This window comes from Saccostrea echinata, unplaced genomic scaffold (genome assembly GCF_033153115.1).
Source record: "Saccostrea echinata isolate AGI-Se365-2 ecotype Australia unplaced genomic scaffold, CSIRO_AGI_Sech_v1 ptg000028l, whole genome shotgun sequence".
NCBI classification, from domain to species: Eukaryota; Metazoa; Mollusca; class Bivalvia; order Ostreida; family Ostreidae; genus Saccostrea; species Saccostrea echinata.
Genome location: NW_026889777.1, coordinates 17,525,831 through 17,535,940, shown reverse-complemented (window position 1 = coordinate 17,535,940; position 10,110 = coordinate 17,525,831). Strand labels below are relative to the sequence as shown.

Below are 10,110 nucleotides of genomic sequence, written 5' to 3'. Positions count from 1 at the left end.
GAAAGTTGATTTCGTACCCCTTTTTTAGCAGTCACAACTGAAATGCCGAGTGAGGTAGAGGTGCAGCAGCAGGTACATGTATCTATTTAAATAATTTTAATTATGAAACGTGGTACATGTATATAATGTGTTTCCCAAATTTCAATTTAGATTTGATTGCATTCAGGTTTTTTTCCTGTTTTTAGCTCTTTCGAACACTTTTTTTTAATTTAAGCTAGGAATACATGGAATACCGTGTAAAACATCTTGATACATAGGAAACATGTGGGAATGTAATTGAAGCAAAAATGGTTCGGGGGATTATATTCTGATAATGTCATCAGCTGGTCGTCATATGCATATACAGTATTCCTGACTCTGAACTGAAATGAACAGTTGAAAGAAAGGGGGCATATAATTTACCTTCATGTTAGAAAAAAAAATGTATAAAAACCAAGGTGGATCCGGTACTGAATGGCATGCATCGGTATGCACCCCCCCCCCCCCTTCACTTTTAATTTTTTTTCCTTTTTGGCTTTCGTAACTTATGTTTGCTAAACTTGTAAACACTTTAATTTCTCCACACATAACGATCACACACATAGTGTCAGGGATGATTATGAATCTACAAATGTACAGATAGATGGACAGACAGACCCAAATTTCAGTGAAAGCGGTGGACAAAAAATTTTCTTTCAAATATGATAAATTATATATAAAGTGACTTCGTTATTGAAATCAACAAGAAAGATACTTGTTCATCATTTTTATTTAATATATATAATTATATATGAGCAGTTATCATTGTTGATATGAAAAAAAAATGCTACAAAATTGTATAATACTCATATGCCAACACAACATATCACAGAACGTAAATATTTCGCAACATAAACTTACATTTCTAGGTCAACTGAATTTAATTCATTTTGAAATCAATGTTTTGTAACAAGATTGTTGACATCAGATCGGTAGTTATGGAAAACTTAAAAAAAAAATGAAAAAGAAAAAACAAAAATTTGCAGACACACAACGATCTGACAGATGGTTATAAATAGATAAAGTAGATATTTCAATCCAAAAATTTCAGCCTTTGGCTCAACTTTCAATTACAGAACATGTTTATGATTCTAAATCAACACCATCATCCACGTCTTCCAATACATCATGCTCGAGTATAATGAAATGATCCTCTGTATTACCACTGTTGTCTGTCTGAAGATGTTCACCTTCTATTTCATCTAACAAAACTGACGACAGATTAACGGGTCCCTTCCCCTTACCACGTGACTTTGTCTTACGTAAGTTCCGTTTTCCAATGGCGGGCATATGTCCATGTATAGCGTCCTGTTCTGACCCAGAACTAGACTCCGTAATACTACTTCCGCTGTTACTTTCACCTCTTATGCCACCCCGCTCCCCGCGGAGACCAATTTTATCTGATTTGAGTTGTCGTAGAGTGGGACTGCTGATCAACGATGGTTTGGGGACATCATTGGACAACGCCCCTCGTACTGGACCATGCATTATAAATGTTGGTTTTGTCGGTAACTCTGGTTTTTTTGTTGCCTTTGCTCCCTGTGGTTTTGTCTTGTTCTGTATATTCTCTGGAGATGTGTCTCGTTGTTTTGTTTTCTTTGTCGTGGGGTTCTTCGTGGACTCGGGGGAATCAGGATTGGAGGAACTAACCTCCGCAGACCGACGTTCCGCATCACTGCCTTCAAAATGTGCATTTGGTTTGAGGTTCATTTGATTTACATCTGTAAGGAACAATAGTATATTATACATACATCTTATTTCTAGGACTAAATAACAGTAATTCTACATTATAGCTAATTTTTAAGAAACCTAAAATGTAAGACTTTTGAATAAGCAAAATACTTTGAAGTTTAGAGATTTACTTATTTTTGATCTATCTACATGTTATTATAGTATCCTTACCCATGTCTACATTGTGAAGTTTAGAGATTTACTTATTTTTGATCTATCTACATGTCTACATTGTGAAGTTCAGAGATTTACTTATTTTTGATCTATCTACATGTCTACGTTGTGAAGTTCAGAGATTTACTTATTTTTGATCTATCTACATGTCTACATTGTGAAGTTTAGAGATTTACTCATTTTTGATCAATCTACATGTCTACATTGTCAAGTTTAGAGATTTACTTATTTTTGATCTATCTACATGTCTACATTGTGAAGTTTAGAGATTTACTCATTTTTGATCTATCTACATGTCTACATTGTGAAGTTTAGAAATTTACTTTATTTTTGATCTATCTACATGTTATTGTGTTATCCTCCCCCATGTCTACATTGTGAAGTTTAGAGATTTACCCATGTCTACATTGTGAAGTTTAGAGATTTACTTATTTTTGATCTATCTACATGTCTACATTGTGAAGTTTAGAGATTTACTTTATTTTTGATCTATCTACATGTTATTATGTTATCCTCCCCCATGTCTACATTGTGAAGTTTAGAGATTTACCCATGTCTACATTGTGAAGTTTAGAGATTTACTTATTTTTGATCTATCTACATGTCTACATTGTGAAGTTCAGAAATTTACTTATTTTTGATCTATCTACATGTCTACATTGTGAAGTTTAGAGATTTACTTATTTTTGATCTATCTACATGTCTACATTGTGAAGTTTAGAGATTTACTTTATTTTTGATCTATCTACATGTCTACATTGTGAAGTTTAGAGATTTACTCATTTTTGATCTATCTACATGTCTACATTGTGAAGTTTAGAGATTTACTTATTTTTGATCTATCTACATGTCTACATTGTGAAGTTCAGAGATTTACTTATTTTTGATCTATCTACATGTCTACATTGTGAAGTTTAGAGATTTACTCATTTTTGATCTATCTACATGTCTACATTGTGAAGTTCAGAGATTTACTTATTTTTGATCTATCTACATGTCTACATTGTGAAGTTTAGAGATTTACTTATTTTTGATCTATCTACATGTCTACATTGTGAAGTTCAGAGATTTACTTATTTTTGATCTATCTACATATCTGCATTGTGAAGTTTAGAGATTTACTTATTTTTGATCTATCTACATGTCTACATTGTGAAGTTTAGAGATTTACTTATTTTTGATCTATCTAAATGTTATTATAGTATCCTTACCCATGTCTGCATTGTGAGGCTTTGCTTTAGCAGTATCACAAACTTGAGTCCCGGATTTCAGGCCTTCCTCGATTGGATCTTGTCTCTGATTCTGAAGTTGTCGGAATATTTCTAGCTCCAAATGTGACCTTTATTTATATTTAAAACTGTATTAAATATACATACAAAATGCAGAAATATTAAGTGAAAAGATATTCAGTGTAATATAGATGAGCAGAGAATAATCCAATTTTTTTTTAGGTGAGAATACAATTCACAGTTTTTTTCTGCAAACATGTTACAACGCGAAATGTAATAACACAAAATGTAATAAACTGAGATTATTGCATTTGGCATTATTACATTTTGCATAGATATCAATGCAGAATGTAATAAAAAGAATGTAAAAACAGACTTTTTAAGATTATTACATTTTGCGATATTACATTTTGCGTCGAGATCAACGCAAAATGTAATAACACGATTTTTGGATTATAACATTTAGGTTGTTACATTTTGCGTTGAGATTCAGCAAAATGCAAGAACGCAAAATGTAATAAAACACTTTTTGGTCAGTAATAAAACAAAAGGAAAAATAAATATATGCTTATTCTTACTTTCGATCTGATTTCATCATATTTGATTTCATTAGCCATTTAAAATCAGTTGATATTCAAATCATAGGTATTGCAAAATAGAAACATGCGTGTGCACATGTGTATATGTGTGTGTGTGTTGGGGGGATTTTGTTGATCAGTTTATCAGATGGCTTTTCATTTTGATATGCACCTGCAAAAAATTTAGAAAATAAATCTATTTTTACTGGCAGGTGTAAATATAGCGGGGAGGGGGTTTCTTGACAATTAAGATACTGTTTTACATATCACATGTATTGCCGACCAGAAAAAATGAAATTCTCTCTCTCTCTCCAATAATAAAATGGACAGTTTTTGCATGCACATAAAAATACAATGACCAAATACAAAGTAACCTCCAACCCCACTTCTCCTCGCCAGACACACACACATACACTCCTAATACGTTATATTTCCATTAGTGAACTCTTCAAAATTAGAGGCGTGTTTGGTCGTCTGACAGGGACAGCATGGCGTTGCGGATAATACAAAACATGCCAATCTCAATCCGATTTTTAATGTTAAATGTATTTGTCATTCCAATTAAAGAATGGAAGAACTAAAAGACATATGTAAGAGAGCGAGAACCCTAAATTTATCATCCATTAATAAAAAATACGACTTTTCCGAGGTATGTATATTGTATTTAGATGTAGCATACGATAAATAGATACATACGATCAACAATATAGATATAAATTGATATCGTTGTCATTCCTACTCTTGATGTATATAAAGTCCACAACAATAAAATATTTCATTTGCATTTTCTTAGGATTTGTTCATCGACATTCAACATACTGTTTACATGTTTACGTTACGTTTGTCCCTGAAATCCCGCGAGATTTGTACATTTACCGACTTTTTCACAAAAGAGCTCACTAAGAAGTATAACTCTTCCATAGTGGAAATAGAACGTATTTGCTCACCAATGTACACATGCAAGTCGTTCATGCATATCAAGAGCTTTTAATGGACCCATGGTTAATCTTTGGTTATTAAGAATGTCAGTGATGAATATATAATACAGACTGATTTATAAAATCAGTTCTTCTTCAGAAGACATTTTCCTATATATTTATATTTAAGACTTTGATCCTCCATTGTGGCCCCGCCCTACCCCCAGTGGTCATGATTTGAACAAACTTGAATCTACATTACCTGAGGATGCTTCCATATAAATATGACTCATCATGGCTTTGCTGTTCTTGAGAAGGTTTTTAAAGGTTTTTCCTATATATTTCTATGTAAAACTTTGATCCTCCATTGTGGCCCCGCCCTACCCCGGGGGACTTGATTTGGACAAACCTGAATCTACACTACCTGAGGATGCTTCCATATAAATATGACTCATCATGGCTTTGCTGTTCTTGAGAAGAAGATTTTGAAAGGTTTTTCCTACATATTTCTATGTAAAACTTTGATCCTCCATTGTGGCCCCGCCCTACCCCCGGGGGTCATGATTTGAACAAACTTGAATCTACATTACCTGAGGATGCTTCCATATAAATATGACTCATCATAGCTTTGCTGTTCTTGAGAAGATTTTTAAAGGTTTTTCCTATATATTTCTATGTAAAACTTTGATCCTCCATTGTGGCCCCGCCCTACCCTGGGGGACTTGATTTAGACAAACCTGAATCTACACTACCTGAGGATGCTTCCATATAAATATGACTCATCATGGCTTTGCTGTTCTTGAGAAGAAGATCTTGAAAGGTTTTTCCTATATATTTCTATGTGAAACTTTGATCCTCCATTGTGGCCCCGCCCTACCCCCGGGGTCATGATTTGAACAAACTTGAATCTACACTACCTGAGGATGCCTCCACATGAGTTTCATCTTTCCTGGCCCTGTGGTTCTTGAGAAGAAGATTTTTAAAAGATGCTATTAATTTTTTAATTAATTCTTTATTATCTCCCCTTGAAATAGGGCATAGCCCTTCATTTGGACAAACTTGAATCCCCTTCACCCAAGGATACTTTGTGGCAAGTTTGATTGAAATTGGCCTTGTGGTTCTTGAGAAGAAGTCGAAAATGTTAAAAGTTTACAGACAGACAGACAGACGGACAGACAGACGGACGCCGGACAAAAAGTGATCAGAAAAGCTCACTTGAGCCTTCGGCTCAGGTGACCTAATAATTATATTTTGTTTTATTTCATTTTGTTTTATTACATTTTGCGTTGTCCTCAATGCAAAAATTAAGTAACGCAAAATTTAACAACCCAAAGTGCATAATTACATTTTGTGTTGAGATCAACGCAAAATGTAATAATGCAAAATGTAACGATACAAAAATCGTTTTATTACATTTTGCGTTGATCTCGACGCAAAATGTAATAATCCTAGTTTATGACATTTGCATTGAATTACATTTTGTATTACATTTTGCACTGTTATTACATTTTGCGTTGTTGTTACATTTCACGTTGTAACACAAACAATCAATTACCTGCCTCTCTATAGTGTCTTAAAGAGGTTAAATGTTTAAGTTTATTCAGAGAAAAATCACACAATTTATGATCCCATCTTGTTTCTGAAGAATGATCTGTGATTCAAAGTTATCTTAGCAAACATTAACTACCTGATTTGATTCTCTTGATCCTTAGAAAGGTCCTGTATACCAATGTTATCTATCTTGAGTAGCTGGGCTAGGTATGGTTCTGCTGAGCAAAGGTTGTCTTCGATTTGATGGACGCGATGTTCCAGTCTCTCCTCATCAGGTACCTATCACAAAAAATCCTTATTTCTTTTTCAGTCATAATTAACTATGATAAACATTAACGTTCTATATACCTCTGAAAATACAAAAACTTCAGATCTGCCACTGAAATAACGTTTAAGATAATTTTGGAAAAAAATAGAAACCTCAGATCCGCCGCTTGAAATCCCATCATCCCCTGCTGTATAAGTTCCATCCGAGTCTGTGAAATAGTTGTTGGGCTTCTCTGGTAGACCGTGTGATCCAGATAAACCAGAGATCCTGAAGAAGAGTTCATCTACTTGGTATTCTACCTCAGCCATTGTGAATTCCTGGAGAGAGAGAGATTGAAATTTAACCAGGTGTGAATTAACATAAATTGTCTTGACTCTAAGCAACATAATTGAAAACCCTTTGACTAAAAATGAATATTTATTATCAGTATTTCAGCAAGTAATTGCTTCTATTGATGAGTCTTTAAATTTTTAACTGTGTTTAACTTTTTTTTAATTAGCGCCAAAAACTACAAGAACTTAACTATATTTTTCTATCAATGAACTTTCTGGACCAATAAATCTGATCTGTCTAATGAAACTAATGTTAATTAGTCGTGATTGTTTTGATTATTATAATAAATGGATATCAGTTAATCAGAGGTTATCATTTAAAGATAAAGCTTTCTTACAGGTGGAAGAGTATTATCAGGTTCTATTTCTGGTTCACTGTTTACATCAGAGGTCGACCATCCTGACAACTGACGGAGCATGCGCCAATAATATGCGAAGGTTTCTGGGCAGCAAAGAGCCGACATTTTATGTTGTCGTCTTTTGTTAACATGAAAGCGGTACGTAAGAAAAACAACAACCTGTAATATACATAAAGTAGGTAAGTCTTATAAGGAATGAAAAACATTAAGACATTGATAATTTCAGTCAAATGTATTATTGAAATAATAATCATTTAATCTTCATTTAACTCTGTACAAAGTAGGTGGAGACCGTCATGAAAGAGTGAACAAAAAACATCTGGTTTACAAAGGTAGATACTCACATATGCTGTTCCTAGACCAAGGCTTAAGACTGTGCTGAATAAGAGGAAAATCCGGGAAGCATGAATTAGCGAGGGTTCTGACGTCAAGTCGATATATCGCCCAGAAAATATGGCAGAAACAGTGAAAATGCTGCTCCAGAAGTCCATGAAACCAAGAAAGAAGGCCCGAAATAAGGCATGGCCAAGGGAAGCGAATGCCAGTAATAAGATTATCAGCAGAACCTTAAAGAAAAATAATAAAATCACATGAAAACAAGATGATACGGGTCACAATACTCCTATAATTCAACATTCTCTCCCTGACTTGTGAATAAATGTAATCTATTAGTACCATCTCCAAATCAAAGTCCATGAATTAAACAATTCTAATTTACAGTATAAGAAGCTTGCTATCATGTGTACAAAATGTAGCCTTCTTATTCTTTTGAAGGTGGATAAATTTCTGTTTAAACTTTTTTTCAAGTTCTGAAAATTGTGAAATGTTGAGGGATGTTGAGACAAATGGACACTTTCAAATAGAAAGTCTTGCTCAAGCCTTTGGCTGCGGTGGGGAGCTAAATACATAGCTATATATATTTCCTTGATTAATGTACTATTACAGCCTAAATAAAATATCTGTCAAGTTTATCATAATTATGCTATTACCGCTAGAAGTTTGAGCTCTTTGTGAGCCGGACTATAGATTATAATTTTGCTATCACCACTAGGAGTTTGAGCTCTTTGTGAGCCCGCGGCTGTAGATTATAATAAATAAATGCTATTACCGCTAGAAGTTTGAGCTCTTTGTGAGCCCGACTATAGATTATAATTTTGCTATCACCGCTAGGAGTTCGAGCTCTTTGTGAGCCCGGCTGTAGATTATAATAATGCTATTACCGCTAAGAGTTTGAGCTCCTTGTGAGCCCGACTGTAGATTATAATAATGCTATTACCGCTAAGAGTTTGAGCTCCTTGTGGGCCCGACTGTAGATTATAATAATGCTATCACCGCTAGGAGTTTGAGCTCTATGTGAGCCCGGCTGTAGATTATAATAATGCTATTACCGCTAAGAGTTTGAGCTCTTTGTGAGCCCGGCTGTAGATTATAATAATGCTATTACCGCTAAGAGTTTGAGCTCCTTGTGGGCCCGACTGTAGATTATAATAATGCTATCACCGCTAGGAGTTTGAGCTCTTTGTGAGCCCGGCTGTAGATTATAATAATGCTATTACCGCTAGGAGTTTGAGCTCTATGTGAGCCCGGCTGTAGATTATAATAATGCTATTACCGCTAGGAGTTTGAGCTCTTTGTGAGCCCGACTGTAGATTTTACCAAACAGGAGGAACATCCGTTCGTAGCGGAGAAGACGCAGGGATTGTAAAATGACGATAAACATGATGAAACCCACCATACAGCGCAGCATCTGGAAAAAAATAATAATATGGATAATGGAAATAATGTAACTAGAGAACACCGAGTGAAAACTATACAGTGTGTAAATTGAAGGTGAAAATGACTTAACATTCTATATAACGTAATTTCGTGTACCTCAAAACATATAAAATATGAATAAATTATAATAATTCAGTTTTATAAGTTGATAGAACATGATATAGTTTGAAAGTAATTAAATTTTACTTTGAGAAAGATAGTAATCTGGAATTTTAAGTTTTTTTTTAAATTTGTGTGATACTGAATTGAAAAAGAATTAAAGTGTACCTCGTCCCAGAACGTGATGAAGGAAACATCTACAAACTCTTCATTATAAGTTCTCTGTTGTAACTCTACAACTTCTGACACGAGAAAGAATCTGTAAACATTACATCCTATGTAAGCCACAGACACCATACAAAGGATACCCTGCAAAATAAACAATGACAGGTCCATAACTTTTAAAAATCAAACCCATTAGTATTTTTATCTTTTAACAGGAATGTCACAGAATTAATTTTTTTTTATTCCTTACAAATGACCGTTGACTGTTTGTACCTGAAGGATTTCCCAGCCACATTGAAGGAAGAGTGAACGGAGCTTAATAGCTTGACATACTACCATCTTCAATCGCCAGACGGTTATTAAGATGAATATCACCTGAAATCATAAGTTATCCATGGTCAACTGGAGGACAGATCCAAATACATGTATACTGTATAAAATTATTGTGCGTCGAAAACCCTAACTATAAACAGTATACAATCAATGTATCAACACTGGTTAGACTGATTGATTGATTGTATACTGTTTTATGTTCCGTTCGAGTTTTTCTCTCATAAAGAAATGTAACCATATACCGGTGATGGGCTAAAAGCAGAACAAAGCGAGGTAGTTTAGCAAAGAAGGGGGTGGACTTAAGAGTCCTAAAGAACTGTGTATTCTTGCCACAAATGTCTATATAAGCACTCTTTTTGAGGAAAACCAAATAAATATTGAACAGTTGAAAGCATGGGGTCTGAGGATTTCTTGAATATAAATAGATAATCAGAGTCATGCTTATTTGTTGTCTGAATACATAGCACATGTTTGTTGGTTGATCTTAAGAAAACTGTAACTGCATGTATATTGTAACAAACTAATGTCATATTAAAAGGAGATGGGATGACACACGTGCGCTCATACTTAATTTTACAAA

General features: G+C 34.3%; 1 protein-coding gene across 1 annotated transcript in view; it reads right to left on the bottom strand.

Annotated features, from left to right (window-relative positions):
• Nucleotides 1-732: 732 nt before the first annotated feature.
• LOC133193586 (polycystin-1-like protein 1) overlaps nucleotides 733-10,110 on the bottom strand; it is a 149,948-nt gene continuing 140,570 nt past the window's right edge. Inside the window, exons 59-67 of the mRNA XM_061329547.1 lie at nucleotides 9,471-9,572; nucleotides 9,201-9,341; nucleotides 8,770-8,904; nucleotides 7,502-7,723; nucleotides 7,137-7,316; nucleotides 6,619-6,783; nucleotides 6,335-6,477; nucleotides 3,135-3,262; nucleotides 733-1,739 (exon numbers count right to left, since the gene is read on the bottom strand). Of these exons, the coding sequence (XP_061185531.1) occupies nucleotides 1,102-1,739; nucleotides 3,135-3,262; nucleotides 6,335-6,477; nucleotides 6,619-6,783; nucleotides 7,137-7,316; nucleotides 7,502-7,723; nucleotides 8,770-8,904; nucleotides 9,201-9,341; nucleotides 9,471-9,572 (1,854 nt within the window). The 3' untranslated portion in view covers nucleotides 733-1,101. The remainder of the gene's footprint in view (nucleotides 1,740-3,134; nucleotides 3,263-6,334; nucleotides 6,478-6,618; nucleotides 6,784-7,136; nucleotides 7,317-7,501; nucleotides 7,724-8,769; nucleotides 8,905-9,200; nucleotides 9,342-9,470; nucleotides 9,573-10,110) is intronic.